Source organism: Mobula birostris, chromosome 11 (genome assembly GCF_030028105.1).
Source record: "Mobula birostris isolate sMobBir1 chromosome 11, sMobBir1.hap1, whole genome shotgun sequence".
NCBI classification, from domain to species: Eukaryota; Metazoa; Chordata; class Chondrichthyes; order Myliobatiformes; family Myliobatidae; genus Mobula; species Mobula birostris.
The window spans coordinates 63445867-63473281 of record NC_092380.1 but is presented as its reverse complement, the minus strand read 5'-3'; the positions used below and the strand labels follow the sequence as shown (position 1 = coordinate 63473281).

The 27415-nt window shown below is 41.3% G+C and overlaps 1 protein-coding gene across 1 annotated transcript in view; it reads right to left on the bottom strand.

Annotated features, from left to right (window-relative positions):
- LOC140205518 (uncharacterized) overlaps positions 1 to 19327 on the bottom strand; it is a 49864-nt gene extending 30537 nt beyond the window's left edge. The window contains exons 1-7 of the mRNA XM_072273140.1: positions 19179 to 19327; positions 16828 to 16923; positions 15766 to 16100; positions 7991 to 8036; positions 4793 to 4856; positions 4574 to 4697; positions 610 to 655 (exon numbers count right to left, since the gene is read on the bottom strand). Coding sequence (XP_072129241.1) covers positions 610 to 655; positions 4574 to 4697; positions 4793 to 4856; positions 7991 to 8036; positions 15766 to 16100; positions 16828 to 16923; positions 19179 to 19327 — 860 coding nt within the window. The remainder of the gene's footprint in view (positions 1 to 609; positions 656 to 4573; positions 4698 to 4792; positions 4857 to 7990; positions 8037 to 15765; positions 16101 to 16827; positions 16924 to 19178) is intronic.
- Positions 19328 to 27415: the final 8088 nt, after the last annotated feature.

Genomic DNA, 27415 nt, shown 5'->3' with positions numbered 1-27415 from the left:
TTTCAAAGATGTGCAGACTTAAGTTTATTGGCCAGTACAAGTTACTCCAAATTTGTCATTGAGTGATAGAATCTGACTAGGACAAATTTTAGAGTTGGACTAAGTATTAAAGGATTTAAGAACATTTTAGAATTTAGGTACTGCTTAATTGGGAACTGCAGCAAAGAAATGAAGGATAAATGGAGCATGGGTATTCATATGGTAGAATGACAGATGGCCAACACTACTCAGCCCAGTGTTGCAGTCTAGAGCTAGCCATGTGGTTTTCAATGCAGGCAAGCAAAGGTAAGGTAGATGATAGGCAAGTGATCTAAAAATAGGTGCTATTGGATACCAAGATGAGCTCAGTTATAATCCTATACAGATATACCAGGCAGTCTATTTTGGGATAGAACCAAAGAGCTTTGGTCTCCCCGATATTTGGTGGAAATTCAATTATGACAACCCTGTGATGTCAGGTGTACAGAACAACATAAACCATCAGTTTGATTTTTGAAGATAGAAGTATAGTACATTAAATAGAGATATCAGATGAGCACGTTTAAGGTTTAGGACAATAGGCTCAGTAGGCAGTTAAAACCTAACATAATGAATCATATAGAAACTCACCCATCAGTCCGGTTGGCGGAGTTGAATTTATCAGAATTAATATTATCTGTGAAAATTAAATACACAATCAAAATATCAACTGCCAAAGTCCTATTTCAGTACCTGGAGTTATTCAGCTTCAAACCATGCCATTTATTTAGATTTCAAAATAACACATTCCCATCCCTCACTCACATTACCGAGTTTCCCTTCAGGTACATTAAAAAGTAAACCAAGGAGTGAATCCCTTTCATTTCTTTCTCATCCCTTTCATTGCTCATTTTTCCATCACTGAATTTCTAAGCATTGGGCATCACAGTTCCAGTATTTGTAAACTGCACAGTTCTAATCCAATATGGTTTGCAAAAAAGGATAGACAAAATAACAGTTGAGGAAGGAAAAATTAATTAACAGGGAGACAAAAATGCCAGATTAGTCAAGCAAATATTTTGTAGACTTTTTACCATACGCATTTCAAAAAGAAACTAGCCAAGAAACAAAGAATGAGAATGCAAAACATTTTATTTTAATAAGCATGTACTAAGCAAATTAATTGGTCCACAGCTTTTTAAAAAAAAAAACTCCCAGAACAGATATCCCATCATAGGAAGTGGCTGCAGAACACAGAAATTTACAGCACATTACAGGCTCTTTGGCCCACAATATTGTGCTGACCATGCAACCTACTCTAGAGACTGCCTAGAATTTCCCTAGCGCATAGCTCTCTACTTTTTCTAAGCTCCATGTACCTATCTAACAGGCTCTTAAAAGACCCTATTGTATCTGCTTCCACCACTGTTGCCGACAGTGCATTCCATGCACCCACCACTGTGAAAAATACACCTCCAACATCCCCCTTCTACCTACTTGCACCGTAAAACTATGCCCCTCGTGTTAGCCATTTCAGCCCTGGGAAAGAAAAAGCATCCGGCTATCCACACGATCAATGCCTCTCATCATCTTATACACCTTGATCAGGTCACCTCTCATCCTCCGTCACTCCAAGGAGAAAAGGCCAAGTTCACTCAACCTACTCTCACAAGGTATGCCCTCCAATCCAGGGAACATCCTTGTAAATCTCCTCTGCACTCCCTATAGTATCCACATCCTTCCTGTCGTGAGGTGACCAGAACTGAGCACAGTACTCCAAGTGGGATCTGACCAAGGTCTTATATAACCATAACATTACCTCATGGCTCTTGAACTCAATCCCATGATTGATGAAGGCCAACTCACCATACGGCTTCTTATCAACACTGTCAACCTATCGACACGGACCTCAAGATCCCTCAGATCCTTCACATTGCCAAGAGTCTTAACCATTTATATTATATTCTGTCTTCAAATTGGACCTACCGAAATGAACCATCTCACACTTATCTGTGTTGAACTCCATCTGCCACTTCTCAGCCCAGTTCTGCATCCTATCAATGTCCCACTGTAACCTCTGACAACCTCCACCCCCAGACTATCCACAATACCCCCAACAAACTTACTAACTCACCCTTCTACTTCTTCATCCAGGTCATTTATACAAAGAAAAATCATCACAAAAGAGGATGGGTCCCAGAACAGATCCCTGTGGAACACCACTGGTCACTGACCTCCGTGCAAAATATGAACCATCTACATCCACCCTTTGCCTTCTGTGGGCAAGATGATTCTGGATCCACAAACCAAGGTCTCCTTGGATTCCATCCCTCATTACTTTCTGAATGAGCCTTGCATGGGGAACGTTATCAAATACCTTAGTGAAATCCATATACACTACATCCATTGTTCTACCTTCAATGTGTTTTGTTACATCCTCAAAGAATTCAAGCAGACTTGTAAGACATGACCTGCCCTTGACAAAGCCATGCTGACTATTCCTAATCAGATTATGTCTCTCCAAACGCTCATAAATCCTGCCTCTCAGGATCTTCTCCATACAACTTGCCCACCACTGAAGTCAAACTCACTGGTCTAGAGTTTCCTGAGTTATCTCTATTCCCTTTCTTGATCAAGGGAATAACATTTATAACCCTCCAATACTTCTCTCGTCCCTACTGATGACACAAAGGTCACCACAAAAAGTTCAGCAATGTCCTCCCTTGCTTCACAATAGTCTGGGATATATCTCACCGGCCCCGGTGACTTATCTAACTTTTCAAAAGCTCCAGCACATCCTCTTTCTTAATATCTATACACTCAAGTGTTATAGTCCACTGTGTCACCCCCCTTTTTCCCTGGTGAACACTGAAGCAAAGTATTCATTAAGCACCTCCACTACCTCCTCCGACTTCTTGTACATTTCCACTATCGCAGAACTAATGGAGTCTTCAAAAAGTCCATAAAGTTTTTAAAAAGGTCTCAGAGTTTGGAAAACAGCAAGTATAACATTGCTATGCAAGAATTAAAAACAAACAGGAGTTTGGGGTAATAAATCAAGCCTGCCAAGAATCAATTATATAAACAAAAGCTACAGGAACACACAATTTCTCTTTTTCCTTTCTTAGGGAGCGAGAGAGCCCGTGGTACGTCAAATAACCAGGTGAATGAGTAGTCTTTGGGGTACTGAAGGTCCACCTTTATTGATGCTTTGCTGCACGCTTGAGTGCTCGGTGGAGGGTGCAGATGCTTTTTTGCTGGTGGGGGGGGGTGTCGCTTTGCTGCTGCTCATGCCTGGGAGGGGGTAGCTGGGGGGGGGGCTTTGGGGATCTAACATTTAACTGTCATTCATTCTTTGGAGCACTCCTGTTTTTGTGGATGTTTGCAAAGAAAAATAATTTCAGGATGCATATTGTACACATTTCTGACATTAAATGTACCTATTGATTTAGCAACATAGCTAACCAATTTATTCATATTTCTTCAAATACAACTGGTAGCATAGATAAAAGACATCGTTGGGATGTACTGCATTCTATAATAAAACAGTGAAGGCTCAAAGGAAAAGTGTGCCATGGGGATAGGTTATACTGGGGGCAGTAAAAGAGGAAAAGTGAACACAAACCATGGCAGAGGGAGCACAAACAAAAGCCACAGCAGAGAGCACAAACTGGAAAAAGGTGCAAGAACTGTAGGATATGCCAGTAGGAGAGGCAGTACCAATGGAGAGGGTTTAAAAAAAAGTCAGTATTATAGAAGATATTCAACAGATGCTACTTAATAAGTTACTCTACAATACGACTTAGTAAGGGTGCCAATCTAATATTGAGGATTAAGAGTGAGATTTTAGATAAATACCATTCTCAGGTTTGCAAGATATATCCAGTCTGTTGACCGTGTGATCACTGCTGGTACCTTTGCTATTTACAATCTATGGAAAAGCCAGTTCGACAACAAAGAAAAATCAAGCCCAATAAGTCTACATTGAGAATGACAAGTGATCTCATTGAAACAAAACAGTATCCCAAAATAACTCTGCCTAAAGCAACATGCTAGTCTTAGGACAAGAAAGGGATTTATCTGGAAGAGCAGCAGGGCTTTCCAGTTCTTATGAAGATGAGACAAAGACTTGCAAAGTTCCATGTGTATTTTTTTTTCTTCAAAAAGGCATGCAAACTTCTGCAAATTTGGAATGTTTATTCAAGTTAATATAAATTGTTGCTATATTTGAAGGGTACAGTTCAACTTCATGTTAATTTTTGCTCTTCAAATTCAGCTGATATTAGATTAATCTGAAAACATTATATAGATACATCAGTTATACTCTCGTTTTTGAAATGGCTACTGTTGCCACTATATGTCGTTTTTATAAAAATGCAAAAGCACATTTCTTTATACTGCCTATTGAAAGATATTTTTCCTTACATAGTGTTACTGAAATAAGGAAATATCAACTATTCCTGCTATAGACATCCTTGACTGCTGTTTAAAGAAACTTTCTACAACACCAACACATTTTGTACAGAAAACTCAAAGCAGCACAATAACTCAACACAACATGCAACTATGTTGAGCTTCAGTGACCTACGAAGCAAGATACTGTATATACACAGACCTTTCTTTTGAATTCTTGAGGTTTTGCAGGCTTGTGGCTTAACTGCAGCAACAGTCATATTCTCTGAACTGCTGATGGCAACTTTTGTGGGATTTTGAGAGTTCCTATAATCTTCTTCAGAAGCCTATATACAAATAGACAACTCCATCTTGGTATTAAGTGTGATAAAATACAAATTAAACAAAACTACAGAAAGATCATCATTTATATTATAAATACCAGTGCAGCTGGCAGCTCCTCTTCAAGTTGCTCGGGTTCAAGTGCAAATGAAATTGCTTCAACACTGCAATAACAAGATACATTTGTTCCCAAGTGTCCACAGACATTGAGTACTCTACTACAAGAATAAGGCATTGAATGATTCTCAAATAATGTTAAACCACTCAGATCAATAACAAGGAAGACTTCATTTCTACTGACCTAATACCACAAGGCATCAGAGCAGAATGAGACCACTGGGCCAGCCAAGTATGCTCCAGCATATGATCATGGCTGGCTTAATATTCCCTCGCAGCCCGATTTTCCTGCCTCTCACTCAATGTCAGTGAGACCAAGGAACTGATTACAGACTTCAGGAGAGGAAAACCAGGTCCATAAGCCAGTAACCAATCACTGGAGGATCAGAGGTGGAGAGGGTTAATAACTTTAAGTTCCTGGGTCATATAAATATTACTGTGTCAAAAGCATGACAGTGACTATTTCCTCAGGAGTCTGTGGGGGTTCAGCACGTTATTGAAAACCGTGACAAACTTCTATAGATGTGTGGTAGAAAGTATTGACTGGTTGTATTACAGACTGGTACGGGGACACCAATGCCTTTGAGTGGAAATCCTACAAAAGGTGGTGGATTTGGCCCAGTGCTTCACAGGTAAAATCCTCCCAACCATTGTGCACATCTCCATGAAACACTGCCATAGAGAAGCAGCATTCATCAAGGATCCTCTCCAACCAGACCATGCTCTTTTCTCACTGTTGCAATCCGGTAAAGATTCAAGAGCCTCAGGACTCGCACCACCAGATTCAAGAACAGTTACTACCCCTTAACCATCAGGCTCTTGAACAAAAGGGGATGACTTCACTCATTTAAGACCACAAGACATAGGGGCAAAATTAGGCCATTTGGCCCATTGAGTCTGCTCCACCTTTTCATCATGGCTGATCCTTTTTCCCCCTCATTAGCCCCACTCCCCAGCCTTCTCAGCGTAACTTATGGTGCTGTGTCCAATCAAGAACCTATCGATCTCCACCTTAAATATACCCAACAACCTGGCCTCCACAGATGCCTGTGGTAACAAGTTCACCACCTCTAGCTAAAGATATTTCTCTGCATCTGTCTCAAATGCCATTAACTTTCCTGAAATAGCATGGGCTCTTAACTTGGCAAGCAGCCTCGTGTGGGGCACCTCTCCATCAAACAGCATGATGGAGGTCTTATCCTTATGTGGTGGTAGAGGTCATTGGTGGAGGCCTTCTAAAAGTCCAAATTTCTAACATCCACTGCATCCCCTTTATCTACCCTACTTGTAATCTCCTCAAAGAATTCCAACAGATTTTTTCAGGCTAGAGTTTCCCTTAAGGAAGCCATGCCAACTTTGTCCGAACTTATCCTGTCACCAGGTACTCCATAACCTCATCCTTAAATGACTCCAACAATTTCTCAACCACCGAGTTCAGGCTGAATGGTCTACAATTTCCTTCATGCTGCATTCCTCTTTTCATTTGCAAACCAATTACCTCCACCACCAAATAAGGATAAGGGTTTATGTACTACCAATCTACAAGTCATTCACCATCCTTAACTGGAAATTCCTTTAATGCAAGGGGTTCCCAACCTAGGGTCCACAGACCACTCAGTTAATGGCAAGGCTCCACAGAATAAAAGCTGGGAACCCCTGCTTTAATGTGACTGTGTAAAGACCGGAGTTCTCCAACAAGCAGTACAATGGAGAACTTACAGGAAGGACTGCATCAGTTCAAGAAAGCAGCTCAGAACTTTAAAAAACAGAACAATTCACATTAGGAAAAAGGGCTTTGGCTGGGTAGAATGGTCAAATATCAAAATGTACATTGCACAACTTGTAAAGGTATGGATATGGCAAGGACCAACGGGTTAGAAAGAAGTTGCAGTTGGCAGAACACCGCCAGAAGCTGGTGCAACTTCAAAAAAAAACAAACAAACAGCAGCTCAAAAAACAAATGAAACCAGCAAGAGAACAAATTTGGAGATGAAGATAAAATTTACAGGTGAATAAAGAGTAAATTTATGCTCATTAAGTATCAGCTGATTGACAGTCCTGACAAATCCTACTGGCTTAGGGGCAGGCCCCTCAGTCATGCTGCCCTCAGCATTTGCCTGCCGGAACACTAGTTGGATTGCATTCATTTGCAGCTGCACCAGTGCATTGTAAGGACTGCTGCACCATCAATCTATAGTCCTTGACACACAGATTTGGGATACGTGCAGTGAATTCAGGTTAATTGAGAACACATCAGGGCCAGCACATTTTGGCCCAGTTAAGCAGCCCCATTTAGCTGAAGTTCCATGGAAACAGTTACAAAGATATTTAAAAAAAAGGTAACAAATTAAGTGAAATATTGAACAAATTAGAACACTACCAATAGTATTACAGTCTGATAAAATTGTATTAGCTTTTAATTTTGACAGGAATTCATCCAGTGTACACAATGAAGAAAACCAGGCAGACAAAAAAAATCACTGATTTTAAAACACAAACAAAAACACACAACTGATGTCATTTAAAAACTGTTTATTCTAAGCACCATGTAGTGCCTAACAACCACACAAGTGTGCGTGACTGACGCTAGTTAGAACCTGTTTGGCAAAAGCCTCCTGCCCTAATGAAGCAGCATAGTGTCCCAAATAAATGGAGGGAATCCCGGCAATTTGCAATTAGTTTTTGCTCCTTCAGAGTTGTCCCAAATAAACGGCTGCCCCAATTAACCAGAATCCACAGTACACAGTACATCTGTGACCAAGTTACACTAGCACAAAACTATCTGTGCTATACATGCCACGTGTGTCCTTTGGTACTGTAGCCTTGGCCCCAGAGGAACTCTTTCATTTGGCTGTATTCACGTTTATGGTTGAATGACAATTAAACTTGAATTTGAAATTGTAGACAGGAAGTGGCCTGAGAGAGTATCATTTCACATACTGAAACTGACAGGTTTTTTTTGGAATGGGGTCAGAGATGGAAAAGACAAGCATCCCATCATTGAATAATACCAGTGATGATGCTGGTGTGGAAATAAAAGCCATTGCTGGCAATTCTAGATCAGACTTAACTAATACACAAATGTGTACATATTTCTATACAGCCACATATGACAAAAAAACACTAAGGATTTGAAACATTGAGCACTCTTTTCAGTCTGGATGTTAAATGAAAACCTCACCATTCGTTGTTCAAGTTTTCTTTGGTTTTCTCAATGAAATTATTGCCTGAGGATGAAATAGACAAATATTGAAGTAAAACAGCATTATACAAAACACTGGCAAAAGTTATCGATACATTGAGCAAAAAATTTTTGAAGTGGCAAGTTCTTGAAAATATGGAATCAAAAAGCAAAAACTGAACCCAGAAATATAACCACTCCAGGATTCAAGCATATTGATGAGGTTAGGTAGTTGAGAAGACACCAATGGTTAAGATGTGATTTTCTTTGTATTTTTAAAACCTTGAATAGATTCTCACTTTTAATTTCATGTTTACACATTTCAAATAGTTTGAAATACATTGTTTACCCCTCTGATTATTATGGAATTTTTAAACCCATTAACAGCAAGACTTGCCATTCAGAATGAAGTGTATTCCAGCAAGAGAAAAGTAAATCACCCAGATCACACGGAAGGAGAAACTATCAATGAGGCAAGGCAGAAATGGTCTCAGTTGACTTTTGGTTCACCACCTTTGTAGGCAAGTTCTGAGAACATAATCACTCAGTCTTTCTCATCGTTTGCCCCTACCCCTATCAACCCAACACACCCCTTGAATTTCAGTTAAAAATACATTTACAGTGTGCACCCCAGTCAGTGAATGATCCATTCATGGGGACAATCCCCTCAAGTTATACTAGCTAAACCGGTTAAAATTTTGAGAATTTCCTGAGCAGATTGCTTCTTTCCATAGATGTCCCCTGACAAACACATTTTCAATATCTTTTTTGATAGCAATACTTGCAAGTGAAAGCAGAAGAAAGTAAGATATTCTTTCTCCTGGCAATGGATTTGTGCAATGATTTCCAGGTGGATTCTTGCACCATGTTAGTCTGTTGAACAGTCAATGAATACTTGTCCAACTACCTTACACAACTGGATCTACAGCCAGCTGTGCATTTCTTCATCAACATTCGTGTTCTTCTTCTGCTACTACTACAGGCAGACATTTAAGTTTTCCCTCAGAGATGCAGATCTCAGCATCTGCAGCATGACTCAGCTCCCAATAACCCAAGCTATTCACCAACTGTACAAGTGTCCCCCGCTTCTCAAACGTTCGCTTTACGAAACCTCACTGTTACGAAAGACCTACACTAGTTCCCTGTTTTCACTTTCAGAAGGTGTTTTCACTGTTACGAAGAAAGGCAGTGCACGAAAAAATCAGCGCGCGCCCCGAGCAGCCGCTCTCCCACAGAGTCGGAACGGCATTCTCGCCGGCATTGCTTTAACACATACCTGTGAGCAGCCGTTTGCAAGATGAGTTCTAAGGTGTCAGAAAAGCCTAAAAGAGCTCGTAAGGGTGTTACACTTAGCGTAAAACTAGACATAATTAAGCATTTCAATTGTGGTGAACGAAGCAAGGACAACATGAGTTTGGCTTGTGGAAGCTGACGAAGATGATGTTGAAGAGGTTTTGGCATCCCATGACCAAGAACTGATAGAGAAAGAGCTGATGCAATTGGAAGAGGAAAGGATAACAATCGAAACCGAATTCAATAGCGAACTGAACGTGAAGCAACTGCGTGAGATTTTTGCTGCAATGATAAAGTACGACTTTAATTTTGAAAGGGTATGTCGGTTTAGGAGATATTTGCAAGATGGTTTCAGTCCTTACAAAGAACTGTATGATAGAAAAATGCACGAGACTCAGCAGTCAAGCAAGCCTTCTACATCAGACGACGAACCTTGACCTTCTACATCGAGGCAGGCAGTCATAGGAGAAGATGAGCCGTCTGCTCTAATGGAAACAGATGACGAGATGACACCCCAGTGTCCCAACACCCCAACCCCCAGGCCACGGACAGATACCAATTCGCGGAGAATGCAGCAGTAGCCAGGAGACACACAGCACATCCTTAAGAAAAAAGCCGAAATAAACATGCTAATTAATTAGGTGCCGCCTGACACGTAATTGTCGGCCCAGATCAGAGACGATGCAATTGGAAATCGGCATGTTTATTTCGGCTTTTTTCTTAAAGATGTGCTGTGTACCTCCTGGCTACCGCTGCACCCCTGCATGCTTCGCGGTTCGGTATCTGTCAGCGGCCTGGAGGGTGCGGGCCACTACACCACCCAACCTGCGACGACTCAGTCTAACACACCATCATCAGTGTGCCCGGCGCTGAACCAATTCCGGTGAGTGATACTACACTGTACATACATTATTTCTACTTTATATCGGCTGTGTATTTTTAGGTGTTATTTGGTATGATTTGGCAGCTTCATAGCTTAAAGTTAGAAACCATAGAAAAACTATAGCACAGAAACAGGCCTTTTGGCCCTTCTTGGCTGTGCCGAACCATTTTCTGCCTAGTCCCACTGACCTGCACACAGACCATATCCCTCCATACACCTCCCATCCATGTATCTGTCCAATTTATTCTTAAGTATTAAAAAAGAACCCGCGTTTACCACCTTGTCTGGCAGCTCACTGCATACTCCCACCACTCTGTGAAGAAGCCCCCCCCCTAATGTTCCCTTTAAACTTTTCCCCCTCACCCTTAACCCATGTCCTCTGGTTTTTTTCTCCCCTTGCCTCAGTGGAAAAAGCCTACTTGCATTCAATCTATCTATACCCATCATAATTTTATATACCTCTATCAAATCTCCCCTCATTCTTCTACGCTCCAGGGAATAAAGTCCTAACCTATTCAACCTTTCTCTGTAACTGAGTTTCTCAAGTCCTGGCAACATCCTTGTAAACCTTCTCTGCACTCTTTCAACCTTATTTATATCCTTCCTGTAATTTGGTGACCAAAACTGAACACAATACTCCAGATTCGGCCTCACCAATGCCTTATACAACCTCATCATAACATTCCAACTCTTATACTCAATACTTCGATTAATAAAGGCCAATGTACCAAAAGCTCTCTTTACGACCCTATCTACCTGTGACGACACTTTTAGGGAATTTTGTATCTGTATTCCCAGATCCCTCTGTTCCACTACACTCCTCAGTGCCTTACCATTAACCCTGTATGTTCTACCTTGGTTTGTCCTTCCAACGTGCAATACCTCACACTTGTCAGTATTAAACTCCATCTGCCATTTTTCAGCCCATTTTTCCAGCTGGTCCAAGTCCCTCTGCAGGCTCTGAAAACCTTCCTCACTGTCTACTACACCTCCAATCTTTGTATCATCAGCAAACTTGCTGATCCAATTTACCACATTATCATCCAGATCATTGATATAGATGACAAATAACAATGGACCCAGCACTGATCCCTGTGGCACACCACTAGTCACAGGCCTCCACTCAGAGAAGCAATTCTCTACCACCACTCTCTGGCTTCTTCCATCGAGCCAATGTCTAATCCAATTTACCACCTCTCCATGTATACCTAGCGACTGAATTTTCCTAACTAACCTCCCATGCGGGACCTTGTCAAAGGCCTTACTGAAGTCCATGTAGACAATATCCACTGCCTTCCCCTCATCCACTTTCCTGGTAACCTCCTCAAAAAACTCCAACAGATTGGTCAAACATGACCTACCACGCACAAAGCCATGTTGACTCTCCCTAATAAGCCCCTGTCTATCCAAATGCTTGTAGAATCTGTCTCTTAGTACTCCCTCCAATAACTTACCTACTACTGACGTTAAACTCACCGGCCTATAATTTCCCAGATTACTTTTCGATCCGTTTTTAAACAACGGAACAACATGAGCCACTCTCCAATCCTCCGGCACTTCACCCGTAGACAGCGACATTTTAAATATTTCTGCCAGGGCCCCCGCAATTTCAACACTAGTCTCCTTCAAGGTCCGAGGGAACACTGTCAGGTCCCAGGGATTTATCCGCTAATTTTCCTCAAGACAGCAAGCACCTCCTCCTTTTCAATCTGTACAGTTTCCATGGTCTCACTACTTGATTCCCTCAATTCCATAGATTTCATGCCAGCTTCCTTAGTAAATACAGACGCAAAAAACCTATTTAAGATCTCCCCCATTTCCTTTGGTTCCGCACAAAGCCGACCACTCTGATCTTCAAGAGGACCAATTTTATCCCTTACAATCCTTTTGCTCTTAATATACTTGTAAAAGCTCTTTGGATTATCCTTCACTTTGACTGCCAAGGCAACCTCATGTCTTCTTTTAGCCCTCCTGGTTTCTTTCTTAAGTATTTTCTTGCACTTCTTATACTCCTCAAGCACCTGATTTACCCCCTGTTTCCTATACATTTCATACAACTCCCTCTTCTTCTTTATCAGAGTTGCAATATCCCTTGAGAACCAAGGTTCCTTATTCCTATTCAATTTGCCTTTAATCCTGACAGGAACATACAAACTCTGCACTCTCAAAATTTCCCCTTTGAAGGCTTCCCACCTACCAATCACATCTTTGCCAGAGAACAACCTGTCCCAATCCACGCCTTTTAGATCCTTTCTCATTTCTTCAAATTTGGCCTTCTTCCAGTTCAGAACCTCAACCCTAGGACCAGATCTATCCTTGTCCATGATCAAATTGAAACTAATGGTGTTATGATCACTGGAACCAAAGTGCTCCCCTACACAGACTTCTGTCACTTGCCCTAATTCGTTTCCTAACAGGAGATCCAATATTGCATCCTCTCTAGTTGGTCTCTCTATATACTGATTTAGAAAACTTTCCTGAACACATTTTACAAACTCTAAACCATCTAGACCCCTAACAGTATGGGAGTCTCAATCAATGTATAGAAAATTAAAATCCCCTACCACCACAACTTTATGTTTCCTGCAGTTGCCTGCTATCTCTCTGCAGATTTGCTCTTCCAAGTCTCATTGACTATTGGGTGGTCTGTAATACAATCCCACTAATGTGGCCATACCTTTCCTGTTTCTCAGCTCCACCCATAAGGACTCAGTAGACAAGCCCTCTAATCTGTCCTGCTTGAGCACTGCTGTAATATTTTCCCTAACAAGCAATGCTACTCCCCACCTTTCATTCCTCTGCCTCGATCACATCTGAAACATCGGAACCCTGGAATATTAAGCTGCCAGTCCTGCCCCTCCTGTAGCCAAGTTTCACTAATTGCTACATCATAATTCCACGTGTTAATCCACGCCCTCAACTCATCCACCTTCCCTGCAATACTCCTAGCATTGAAATATATACACCTCAGAAGATTTTTACCACCACTCACAACCTTTCTATCAGCGGATTTGCTTAAACTTTCAATATCATTTATTTTCACCCCAGCCACACTGTCAGCTCTGGCACTCTGGTTCCCATCCCCCTGCAAATCTAGTTTAAAGCCTCCCCAATTGCACTAACAAACCTCCCTGAAAGGATATTGGTCCCCCTGTGGTTCAAGTGTAACCCGTCTCTCTTGTACAGGTCCCAGCTGCCCCAGAAGAAGTCCCAATGATCCTGAAATCTGAAACCCTGCCCCCTACACCAGTTCCTCAGCCACTTGTTCCTCCTCCAGAGCATCCTATTCCTACCCTCACTGGCACCTAGCACAGGTAGCAATCCTGAGATTACCACCCTTGAGGTCCTGCCTTTCAACTTCCTACCAAGCTCTCTATACTCACTGTCCAGGACCTCTTCACTCTTCCTTGCTATGTCATTGGTACCAATGTGCACCACGACATCTGGCTGGAGAGCGCTTGCGTGAGATTTTTGCTACGGAGAACAGTGCAGTAACGATTGTGGAAAAGTATTTCTACTTTATATAGGCTGTGTATTTATCATATCATTCCTGCTTTTACTATGTTACTGTTATTTTCGGTTTTGTGTGTTATTTGGCATGATTTGGTAGGTTATTTTTGGGTCTGTGAACGCTCACAAAATTTTCCCATATAAATAAATGGTAATTGCTTCTTCACTTTATGACATTTCGGCTTACAAACCGTTTCATAGGAACGCTCTACCTTCGGATGGCGGGGGAAACCTGTACTTCCTTTAGGAACATCTGCAGTTATTATCAACACACATCAAAGTTGCTGGTGAACGCAGCAGGTCTCTGTCTCTGGAGACAGCTTATCCACTGATGTCTACTATAAGCCTACTGACTCTCACAGCTATCTGGACTATTCCTCTTCTCACCCTGTCTCTTGCAAAAACGCCATCCCTTTCTCGCAATTCCTCCGTCTCCGCCGCATCTGCTCTCAGGATGAGGCTTTTCATTCTAGGACGAGGGAGATGTCTTCATTTTTTAAAGAAAGGGGCTTCCCTTCCTCCACTATCAACTCTGCTCTTAAACGCATCTCCCCCATTTCACGTACATCTGCTCTCACTCCATCCTCCCGCCACCCCACTAGGAATAGGGTTCCCCTGGTCCTCACCTACCACCCCACCAGCCTCCAGGTCCAACATATTATTCTCCATAACTTCCGCCACCTCCAACGGGATCCCACCACTAAGCACATCTTTCCCTCCCCCCCCCCACATTCCGCAGGGATCACTCCCTACACAACTCCCTTGTCCATTCGTCCCCCCCATCCCTCCCCACTGATCTCCTTCCTGGCACTTACCCGCGTAAGTGGAACAAGGGCTACACATGCCCTTACACTTCCTCCCTTACCACCATTCAGGGCCCCAAACAGTCCTTCCAGGTGAGGCAGCACTTCACCTGTGAGTCGACTGGGGTGATATACTGCGTGCGGTGCTCCCGATGTGGCCTTTTATATATTGGCGAGACCCGACGCAGACTGGGAGACCGCTTTGCTGAACACCTTCGAATTGTCCGCCAGAGAAAGCAGGATCTCCCAGTGGCCACACATTTTAATTCCATACCCCATTCTCATTCTGACATGTCTATCCACGGCCTCCTCTACTGTAAAGATGAAGCCACACTCAGGTTGGAGGAACAACACCTTATATTCCGTCTGGGTAGCCTCCAACCTGATGGCATGAACATCGACTTCTCTAACTTCCGCTAGGCCCCACCTCCCCCTCGTACCCCATCTGTTACTTATTTTTATGCACACATTCTTTCTCTCATTCTCCTTTTTCTCTCTCTGAATATACCTCTTGCCCATCCTCTGCATTCCCCCCCCCCCCCCCGTCTTTCTTCCCGGACCTCCTGTCCCATGATCCTCTCGTATCCCCTTTTGCCAATCACCTGTCCAGTTCTTAGCTCCATCCCTCCACCTCCTGTCTTCTCCTATCATTTTGGATCTCCCCCTCCAACTTTCAAATCCCTTACTCACTCTTCCTTCAGTTAGTCCTGACGAAGGGTCTCGGCCTGAAACGTCGACTGCACCTCTTCCTACAGATGCTGCCTGGCCTGCTGTGTTCACCAGCAACTTTGATGTGTGTTGCTTGAATTTCCAGCATCTGCAGAATTCCTGTTGTTTGCAGTTATTATCAACCCATTTGTTTCAGGAATACAGCAGTTAAGGTTCAAGAAAGTGAACGGAAGATATAGGAGCAGAATTAGGCCATCTGGCCCATCGAGCCTGCTCTGCCATTCAATCATGGCTGATCCTGTTTTCTATCCTCTCCTCAACCCCAGTTCCCAGCCTTCCCCCTGTAACCTTTGATGCCATGTCTAGTCAAGAACCTATCAAGCTCTGCTGTAAACACACCTAACAACCTGACCTCCACAGTTGCATGTGGCAACAAATTCACCACCCTTTGACTAAAGAAATTTCTCAGCATCTGTTTTGAAAGGGTTCCCCCTCTATCCTGAGGCTGTGCCCTCTTGTCCTAGATTCTCCCAGCATGGAAAACATTCTTCCTGGAGTGGCACCAGGAGTTAATGATTCTAAAGCAGTGACATTCTGAGATGGAAACTTTGTCTCACCTGCTTTCTGGGGCAAGTTCACAAATTCAGAAATCTGTACAGATTGCCCCATGTAAGGCTCGTCAGTATTCCCATGCAATTCTGCACTTTTGCAACCATTGGGCGACAGGTCAACCAATGGAACTCTGCTATTTATAGGGGCAACAGGGACCACAATAGTCTTCTCGGTTTCTCGACTGACTGTTGTTGCAGCACATGATGCTGATCGAGTCAGGCTTGCAGGCTCTGTCTGCCCAACCATTTTAGTGCACTTGTCATCTTCCTCGAAGACCCTGTTTCTCAGTTTTATCCGCTTGACTGAGGAACGTCTTAAACTCCTTCTGCTTCTTGAAAACCTGAGAAATATTAAAAAGGTTGAAACACACTTGGATAATCAAAATAAATACAAAATCAAACGATTGATGGAAGGTCATTAACTTGAAATGTTAACCATTTCTTGCTCCATAGATGGAGCCGTCTATCTGACGAGTATACTGTATTGCACTTTGTGCTTTATATTTAAAATAGAAAAATATTCCAATCCATTCAGATTTAAAAAAGTCATATGGAAAGCACAAAACTTCATATCCAAGTCTTTTTTTTTTTTGTTTTAAATGACAATAAATTTTCCCCCACCAATCCCTGCTTCACCACGTTAAAACTTTTGGATGGGGATTTAAGATGTTAAATTGACACTTCAGTTTTTTGTTGCACAGACTCCTTTCTCTTTCACCCCTTTTTAATTCTTATCCAAAAATCAATACCTTTGGCAACCTATCAAGTAAAATCAAAATTCCACAAATTATTACTGAAATTATAGTCATACAGCATCAAAACACTCCCTTTGACCCACCAAGTCTAAGCCTACCAAATACCCATCCAAACTAACCCCATTTGCTAATACTTTGTCTATTGACTTCCATGCATTAGCAATTTGAGAGACTTTTTTGAACCTGGATAACAAGATGATTTTTAGCAGGAAAAAAAAATCAAGTTATTAAGCTCAAGATGTGCTTAGACAATACTACTGAAGTTAAACTGTATTTCTTCATTTAACTGCATTTCTTTATTAAACATTGTTACCTTTTATTTGGATCCTGGACCATTGATGGAAATCTCCTACGCCGTTTCCTCTCTGAAGGAGTTTTTGGCATCAGTTCAGGCTCTGCATTAAAACCACTGATAAACAATTTTATATTATTATTATTAATAACTTCAATCTGCTCCAGTCTGATGTTATACTCATCTCCAATACAACAATTTATTGGCACCAGTGGTTTCCCACCACAAGGTTTGGATGGATTAGCCACAACCTTCAACCTAATGACACCAAAGCCTAGACAACAGACATCTGTGCATGCGTATTATTCCAAAGGTCTGAACACCAGTTCCTCACCAGAACAATAAACCTCTGGCAATGATCCCATGATCTTTAGCAGTTGATATTCCTTTGTTTGAGATCAGTCTTTTGTCTCAAAGAATTGGAAAGGGAAGCATAACAAATCCTCATCTAGAATGGGTCACACATATAGAAAGTCATCTCAACAGTTGGAGGACTATATTTGAATAAGTTTCAGAACCAAGGTAGGAAAGCAATCAGAAGGCAACAAATTAAATTACAAAAACATAAATATTAATTGACTGCCAATCTGTAATGCTGACCAGAAATCTTAATGCAGTAGTTGACCAGTGAGCAAATGTCCATTACAGCCCTCCTGAAAATAGAGAAAGTAAAAGAAAATAAATCAGACTATCTTAAAATGTTTTGCATTTCAGAGTTGGGGAATTGTATACCCCTGAATGAACAATTAAATTAATTGTAGGGCTTATGTTTTGATCATGACAGGGCACTAAAAAGTTCAAAGACAATTTATCTCAAAGGATTGTGTACTACTTTTTAAGCAAATTCTTAACTTGTATTCTATACTAAAGTAGATAGAATGTTAAGGACTCTAAACACTATTCCCACAAAAATAATTTCTCTTGCTATTTATTAAGTCCAACCAAACCAAGTCAATATTATTACCAAAGCCAAGATCATTTCTTGCTACCTGAACAATCCCACCTTGTACTTTCCGGCTACCTTCCAAATTGCCAAATAATGTGGAAAATCCAATCTCACTTTTTCTGAAATAGTTATTAGATACACTCAGGTATGATATTTGCGCCACCCATCACACAGAAATGCTCTGTAGGTTCAGATAACAGACCTCAAATTTTGACTTTTTGCAAAAGGCAAAGTACAGGTACATTCTTAAATTTGCATGCTTTCCCCTTTGTTGCCATACTTGAGCACTGCCCTACACTATTTTCTTCTTCCAAACTTTAAAAATTTCTGTTCACCTGAACCCACATCACAACTACGTAGTTTGAAGCCCAAGTTATTCAATTTGTCAGGACACTAGTCCCAGTTCCTTTCATTTAAATCCCACCCCAGTGGAACAGTTCCTTTCCTCAATGGGACTTGTGTCCCATAAAGTGATTCTCATTTCCCTCCCCCCCCCCCATGTCTTGGACCAATCCTTTAAAATTTGATTAACTTCAGACAAATTATTCTCAAAAATAGTAACCCAGAAAGATTAATACATTCCATTTTTTAAAAAAAAAACTTATCGATCCTTCTTCAGCAAAATGTCTGTTTTATTCAGATTCCGTTTAAAATCCAAAGGGAAACTTGATTTAAAAAAAACACAAACATTTTCTCAGCTAAAGGCAAGAAAAAAAAAGCTAAACTAACAAGTTTGAAAGGAAAAAAATGCTTACAGCTTGGAAATGATCGATCTTAAGGGCAGAAGCAATAAAGAATGATAGACAAGTATAAATGTTATACTCAGCTTGTAATAAACTACAGGATTTTTTTCTTTTTAAAAAAAAAAGAGGCAAAAGATGGTATTAAAATGATTTTCAGTGATGGTATCCAAAAGATTACATCCAATGAAAGGATTGGAGAACTGGAATCCAACTGAGATTATGGCAATAAAAAAGTTTTGTTAAATTGGGCAAAGTAAATTACCACTTGCAAGTACAAAACCAAGATTAAGTCTCCCAAGGAATCAGAAGTGCTACTTGGCAGCAACTAAGGGTGTGGACCTTGGTATTACATGGAATACTTGAGGTTCAGGTATTAAGGGTATGAAAAGGGATTAGTTGTTTTTATATCCCAATAAGAGTTAGATGAGGAACAGCAAAACTTCACATTGAAAGATTGGATCACTTGCCTGATCTTATACTTTTTATTGCTACAATTAAATACTTCTTTTAAAAAGTACAGAAATGAAATACTGAATAGCTGCATCCTGTGCAATAACATCAAATTTTGCTTGATGGTGAACCCCAAAATACCTTAGGTCACTATACAAATGCAACATTGTCAATAATAGACATTTTGGCTTACAAATCCTTTTGCTCAACTTGTTGTACAAGAAAATTCTTACCTGACAAACATCATCGTAGCTTCCTCCTGGATTTCATTCAACCATATTTCATTTTCTTTGAAACTTTCAATAATGCCATTAAGTTTCTCACCGAAGAACTTCAGCACATTATCAGTGTCCACCATTGTGATTGCTGTTCTAGAAGCCATGACATCCCTAAATGGGAATCAAAAAAAGCCCATAAAAAGAAAATAATTAAGCTATTTGCCTCAAATTATATATACACTTCATACTACATTGATGTGTTATTTACTTTGTCCATTAAGTACTCTAACCTGAACTAGGCTCAATATTCTAGTAGTTTTCTCCCTCTGCTCCCTGCCACTACATAAAGATCACTAACAAAATTGTTAACAACTTCTATTTGTAGCTCAACACCAAGGCAGCAATTGAAAAAAACTTTGCTTTGTAATTTTCATTGAGAAAAGATAAATTCGAGGAATAATGCAAGAGAAATTTAAAGTAATACGAAATATGTACTTAACAATTAGGTTTAATATCACCAGCATATGTCATGAAATTTAACTTTGGCACAGCAGTACAATCCAATACATGACACACACAATAAGTAGTATTCAGCCGCTGTAAATCTACCTGCAGAACTCAAAGACTGAGTGACTGTGCAAGAAGGGGACTAGTGAGGGAGGCCTCCAAGAGACCCATGACAACTCTGGAGAAGTTATAAGCTTCAGTGACTGAGATGGGAGAGACTGTACATACAACAACTGTTGCCCAGCTGCTTCACCAGTTGTAGCTTTATGGGAGAGTGGAAAGAAAAAGCCATGGTTGGAAAACAAAATTCATGAAATCGTGGCTACAGTTTGCCAGAAGGCATGTGGGAGAACTCACAGTCAGCTGAAAGAAGGTCCTATGGTCTAATGAAACCAAAATTGAGCTTTTTGGCCAGACTAAATGTTATGTTTGGCACAAGCTAAACACCGCATTTCAAAAAACACACCATCATTACCATGAAGCATGGTGGTGGTTGCATCATGCTGTGGGGATGCTTCACTGCAGCAGGCCCTGGAAGGCTTGTGATGGTAGAGGGCAAAATGAATGCAGCAAAATACAGGGAAATCCTGGAGGAAAACCTGATGCAGTCTGCAAGAGAAGTGCAACTTGGGAGATTTGTTTTCCAGCATGACCAAGCATAAAACCAAAGCTACACAGGAATGGCTTAAAACAAAGTTAATGTCCTGGAGTGGCCAAGTCAGAGTCCAGACAAATTGAGAATTTGTGGCTGGACTTGAAAAGGGCTGTTCACTCATGATCCCCATGCAATCTGACAAAGCTTGAGCAGTTTTGTAAAGAGGGATAAGGGGGAAAAAATTGCAGTGTCCAGATGTGCAAAGCTGATAGAGAATTCACACAGACTCAAGGCTGTAATTGCTGCCAAAGGTGCATCTACTAAATACTGATGTGAAGGGGGTGAATACTTGTGCAATCAATTATTCTGTGTTTTATATTTGTAATTAATTTAGATCACTTTGTAGAGATCCATTTTCACTTTAACACAAGTCCTTTTCTATTAACCAGTGTCAAAAAAGCCAATTTAAATCCAGTGGTTCATTGTTGTAAAACAATAAAACATGAAAACTTCCAATATATGTACTGTATGCATTTCGAATAGCTAAATTACTTAGTCCAAAAAAAAAAACAACAACACAAAAAACAAGTCATGAGGTAGTGTTCATGTGTTCAATTCAGAAATTGGATGGCAGGAAGAAGCTGTTCCTGAATTGCTGAGTGTGCCCTGCCCCTTCAGGCTTCTGTACCTCCTTCCTGATAGTAACAATGAGAAGAGGGCATGTCCTGGGTGGTGGGGGTTCTTAATGACAGATGCTGCCTTTTTGAGACACCACTCCTTGAACAGGTCTTGGATACCACGGACGCAAGTACCCTTGATGGAGCTGACTAATTTTGCAACTTTTGTAGCTTCTTTCAGTCCTGTGCAGTAGCCTGCCTCCCCACCCCATATCTGACAGCAATGCAGCCCATCAGAATGCTCTCCACTGTACATCTGCGAGTGTTTTTTTTGTTATATACCAAATCTCCTCAAATTCCTAATGAAATACAGCCACTGTCTGGCCTTCTTTGGGGTCTTTCAGTTAGGAAGTCAAGGATCCAGTTGTAGAAGGAAGTACAGAGGCACAGGTTCTGTAGTTCCCCCCCCCCCCCCAACCAATCAGGACTGTAGGAATGAGGGTATTAAATATCAAGCTAGAGTCAATATACACCATTCTGACACAAGTATTTGTGTTGTCTAGGTGATCCAAGGATGCATCGAGAGCCATTGAAATCAAATCTGCCATAGACCAAAAGTGCCGATAGGCAAATTACACTGGGTCCAGGTCCTTGCTGAAACAGGAGAGCTATACATGACCAACCTCTCAAAGCACTTCAACTCTATGAGTGACTTAACAACATCTTCATCTTCTAGAGAAAAAAAAACAAGAACTACAGACCAGACAGTGTGGAACATTTTGGAAATTAGGCCCACCAGTCTCGGGCCAGTTATTAAAGAATAATCCCATTATTACAACTCACCTGCTTTTCTTCCTCTAAATTCTGGCTGTACACAATGAGCAGAAAAACTGCACCTGCCCTTTGTACAAGAGCCATGCAAACCTCTTTCCTCACATCACTTGCAGCATTTTTGTCAATATCAATGGCTCAGAAGATTTTGGGTGGTTACAACGGAGGAATTCACTCCATTACGCAAGAAATAGCAACAGGGATAAATTTATTCATTCATTTATTGTTTTTAAAAACAAATGCAGCACATCTCAATGCAGCAGAATCATGAGGTAGATGGGTGGAGGTGAAATTACCAGACATAACAAGCTTTAGATATTTATCATTAAAAAGTTCCTACTAGAAAATATCCTGAAAATTCTCAGTTCACAAAGGATATATAAGTTTTTAAAAATTGAGGAGCTGGAATTACCAGAGTTTTGCCCCAAAATTTTCACCCAATGCCTTCACATTTCCATAGTTATTAAATTCTATATTTTATCTTGTATATTGACTTGTTCATTACAAACAAAATACTGGTGAAATTCAGGTCAGGCAGAAACTATGGAAAAGAATACATTCCAGTTGACATCTCTGGCCAAGACCCTTGATCAGGACTGGAAACGAAGGGGGAAGAAGCCAGAATAAGGTGGTGCGGGGAGGTGGGAGGACAACGTCAGAAGGTGAAGTGAGTGGGTGGTGGGGGAAGAGATAAGTAAGAAGTTGAGAGGTGGTAAGTGAAAAAGGCAAAGGGCTGGAGAAGGAGGAATCTGAGAGGAACAGATCATGGGAGAAAGGGAAGGAGGGGCACCAAAGATGATAGGAAGGTGAGGAGAAGAGGTAGAGGTCAGAGTGGGGAAATGAAGAGGGAAACCAATGTTCATGCCATCAGGTTGGAGCCTACTGAGATGGAGTACGAGGTGTTGCTCCTCCAACCTATTGCGGCAGAAGAGGCAGCCATGGACCAACATTTCAAACTCAGTTGGGGATTGAAACGAAATAGTTGGCCATTGAGAAATTCCACTTGTTTCAGATGGAGCAGAGGTGCTTGACAAACCATCCCCAATCTACGTCATGTCTCATCAATATTAAGGAGGCCACATCTGGAGCATTGGGTACAATAGATGGACACAACAGATTCACGGGAAGAGTGTTGCCTCACCTGGATGAACTGTTTGGGGCCCTGAATGAAGTAAATGGGCAGATACAATACTTCTGCCACTTGCAAAAGGGAGATTGGTGGGGGTGGGGGAAGAGAATGGGCATGGGAATCAGAGGGAGAAACCCATACGGAAAGCAGAGAGGGAGGGAGGTAAAGATGTGTTTGGTGGGAGGGGTAGGGTCCCATTTAAGATTGTATTAGTTGCAGAGACTCATGGGATGGTAGGAGAGTACAAGAAGAACTCTATCCCTATTAAGGTGGTGGGAAGATGGGGCGAGCAGAGACATCCAAGAAATGGACAAGGGTTGGCAAGAGCACATCAATGGTGGAGAAAGGGAAACCCTATTCTTTGGGGGAGGATATCTCTGATATTCTGCAAAGGAAAGCCTCATTCTAGGAACGGATGTGGCAGAGACAAATGAATTGAGAAAAGGAATTGCAGTTTTACAGGAGACAGGGTGGGAAGAGGTATAGTTAAGATGTACATGTTCAAATCTTTATTTGGACACTACATACTTTTAACAAAGATGAAAAATGTGCATTTTGCTTCTCAGTACATCATGTCCTAATTATTCATAGGCTGCTTGACCAGCTTGAATGACAGTTATCAAGGTTTGCCTTGAACTTCTGAAGTCAAAGTTAAATTCTCATTAGAAATCACTATATCCTTGTAAGCAGCTTTAAGGCCAGCCAGACATTCATGTTTTACTGTCAATTGCAAATACAGCCCTCAAGTTTACAAGGCAGCCATAGAAACTCAAAAGGCGCATCTCCAGGGTCATTCTGTCACAAAGAGTAAAATATGATAGGTTGAATAAATAAGGGCTGAAGAATTGGTGCAAGAAAGGGCTTTGGGTATTCGGATCTCTGTGACTGCATCTGGAGAAATTGAGCCTTGTATGAGAATGAATTATAGCTAATGGATTTACTCACACCACCTGGAGGGTTGCAATTATTTTGGCAAGGGGATAGGGAGATCAACCTAAAGATAAAGGATAATTCAAGCAAATCCAGTGGACAGAGCAGAGATGCAGTTAAGGGAGCATGGAAGAAGTTGTCAGATATGATTTAGCCAAGATGGCGTTAGCAAGGACAGCATATTCTGAGAAGTTTTTAAGAAAGATTAGAGAATCTTGCATGACAAACTTTGAGGGCTTGATCATGGCAAAAAAATACAAACAAACACATGATGAGTATCTACAATGGCAATGAAGTAAATCCCATCAGAAATACGGTGGTAGAAACTGGGAGGGCAAAAAGATGTAAAGAAATACCATTAACAACAGGAATTCTGCAGATGCTGGAAATTCAAACAACACACATCAAAGTTGCTGGTGAACGCAGCAGGCCAGGCAGCATCTCTAGGAAGAGGTACAGTCGACGTTTCAGGCCGAGACCCTTCGTCAGGACTAACTGTTAGTCCTGACGAAGGGTCTCGGCCTGAAACGTCGACTGTACCTCTTCCTAGAGATGCTGCCTGGCCTGCTGCGTTCACCAGCAACTTTGATATGTGTTGCAAGAAATACCATTGACAGGTCATATTGAAAATGCTGTTATTTTATAGATATAATAGGAGAAAGGAAAGCTAGGGAAATACAGGTCTCCTTAGGGACCAGAAGAGTAATATATGTTAGTGAATTTTTTTGGGGCAGATGATTTGTTTACACTTAAATGACTTTGGCCACCAGACTTCTATCTTAACTGTTTGACAATGCACTTCCTAAAAGGGTGTGAATACCAGATGCTTCTGGCACCTGATGCTGTAGTTTCAAAGACAGTATTATCTATACATTATAAATATTAATTGTCTTCTATGTTAGCACAGGATATGCCAAATAAATGCATCGTAGACTTGACTTACATTCCTAAAGGCTGTGGATACCAACACAGACATGTTGGCGTCGGAAGGAAAGGATGAAATCCGAAGGTGTGATGTTTGTATGTAGCTTCAAAAGGAAGCATTTTCTATGCATTGTCTATAACTTAAGTAGCGATTGCCTTTGTGTTTAGCATATAAATATCAAGCCCACATTGAGCTAGCAGACCTTTCTGCGGAAAGTGTCTCCGTACGTAGATGCCTGCTGTATCTTGTTGTGTCAAATAGAGAAGCTGCTTTGTATCTACCAGTGACTTCATCCACGCTACAACACTATATATTCTGCGTGGAGTCAGGGAATACAAGACAGGCCATAAATGGCCTGTTTTCGGATGGACTTACAGAGTTGGCTGTGGTCGGGTGCTTCCAGGGTGCTGCATCGGCAAGTTTGCGGCGCTGGAGGTTCATGGCAGGGAGAGTTTTTCTTCCTTCTACCGTCTGCGTGAGATGATGGGGCTATCGGGACTGTGAGACTTTTTTTTTTATATAAATAAACTGTGCCCATGGTCTGCTCTTCATCAAATTACGGTATTGCTTTGCACTGTTGTAACTATATGTTATAATTATGTGGTTTTTGTCAGTTTTAGTCTCGGTCTGTCTTGTGTTTCTGTGATATCATACTGGAGGAACATTGTATCATTTCTTAATGCATGCATTTCTAAATGACAATAAATGAGGACTGAGTGTCCTCAATCTAATCTAATCTAAAATGAGTACATCTTGTCTGCATTCAGTAAGAAGGGTGACAACATCAGAATCAGGTTTATTATCACCAGTATGTGACATGAAATTTGTTAACTTAGCAGCAGCAGTTCAATGCAATACATAATCTAGCAGAGAGAAAAAAAATAGCAAGATAAAACAAAGTAAATCAAAATAGATTATTTAAAAAATGTGCAAGAAACAAATACTGTATTTAAAAAAAAGTGAGGTGGTACCCAAAGCTTCAAAGTTCATTTAGGAATCAGATGTCAGAGGGGAAGAAGCTGTTCCTGAATCGCTGAGTGTGTGTCTTCAGGCTTCTGTATCTCCTGCCTGATGGTAACAGTGAGAAAAGTGCATGCCCTGGGTGCTGGAGATCCTTAATAATGGACGCTGCCTTTCTGAGACACCGCTTCCTAAAGATGTCCTGGATACTTTGTAGGCTAGTACCCAAGATGGAGCTGACTAGATTTACAACCTTCTGCAGCTTCTTTCGGTCCTGTGCAGTAGCCCCTCTATACCAGACAGTGATGCAGCCTGTCAGAATGCTCTCCATGGTACAACTATAGAAGTTTTTGGGTGTATCTGTTGACATGCTAAATCGCTTCAAACTCCTAACGAAGTATAGCCGCTGTCTTGCCTTCTTTATGACTACATCAATGTGCTGGGACCAGGTTAGATCCTCAGATCTTGACACCCAAGAACTTGAAGCTGTTCACTCTCTCTACTTCCGATCCCTCTGAGGATTGGAATGTGTTCCTTCATCTTGCCCTTCCTGAAGTCCACAATCAGCTCTTTCATCTTACTGACATTGAGAGCCAGGTTGTTGCTGCAGCACCATTCCACTAGTTGGCATCTCTCACTCCTGTACGCCTCCTTGTCACCACCTGAGATTCTACCAACATGAAGGAGAGTGAAATCACAGGGAGATGTATTAGTTATCTGGACCACATTGATAGGGGTGGTAGAGATTAATTAGATGTCTTGGAACACAGAAGATATAACCCAACATTTATGAGAAACAAGGGTGAAGATAACAGAGCCTCTGATGGACAGTTTTTGCCTCTTCATTCATCATGTGCGAGACAGACACACCTAGCCAATGTTGTTCATTTATTGAAGGGCAGCAAGGGTATACCAAGTATTTACATGTCAGTGAGCTTTAAGTTAGCGGTGGGGTAATTATTTGAGAAAATACTTGACAGGATTTGCATTCTTTTGGAGAGGCAGGGACTGATTAGATAGGCTGCATGGCTTTGAGGAGGAAATCTAAGTTTTTAAAATTCAGGGATAACAAAGGAGTCTGAAGCAGGGCAGATGTTGCCTATATGGATTCAAGGCATTTGACAACAAGCTGCATAGTCTACTGTCCAAAAGGTTGAGGAACAATTGGCATCACGGTAAGCTGGCTAATTAAATCCGAAGTTAGCTTGGTAGTAATGAAAGGGTACTTTCTCAAATAGGAACTGTTACAAGTGATGTACGATGAGATCAATGCTTCATCCTTGGCTGCTCATGAAATATATTCACTTGGATGTCCATGTAAGGGGCAAGATTATCAAGTTACAGATGACAAAATTAGTGTTTGCTACTGATATCAGTGATGCTTATCTAAGCCTATAGCAGGATATAGATCTGTTGAAACATTGGGCAGGTCATTGGCAAATAGAATTTAATCCTGACAAGAGCAAAGTAGCCAATTCTGGGAAGTCAAATTGGCCCAGAAAGGGGTCAGATCATAATGGAACATGAAGAAAGAAATAATCAGGAATACTGTACAGCTGATAAGGTTCTGCCATTTGACTGCATCAATTTCAATTAGTGCAACTGAGTTTTAAGCAGATGCATAGTTCCTTCAGGTTACAAAAGGTTTCTCTCCTTTGAGAAGTGGCATTTATTATGCCTTCTTATCCAAACCCTCATTGACTTTCTAACCAATTACCATGCACCGTTTGCCGCAGTGTTCCATTGATAAGTGCATGG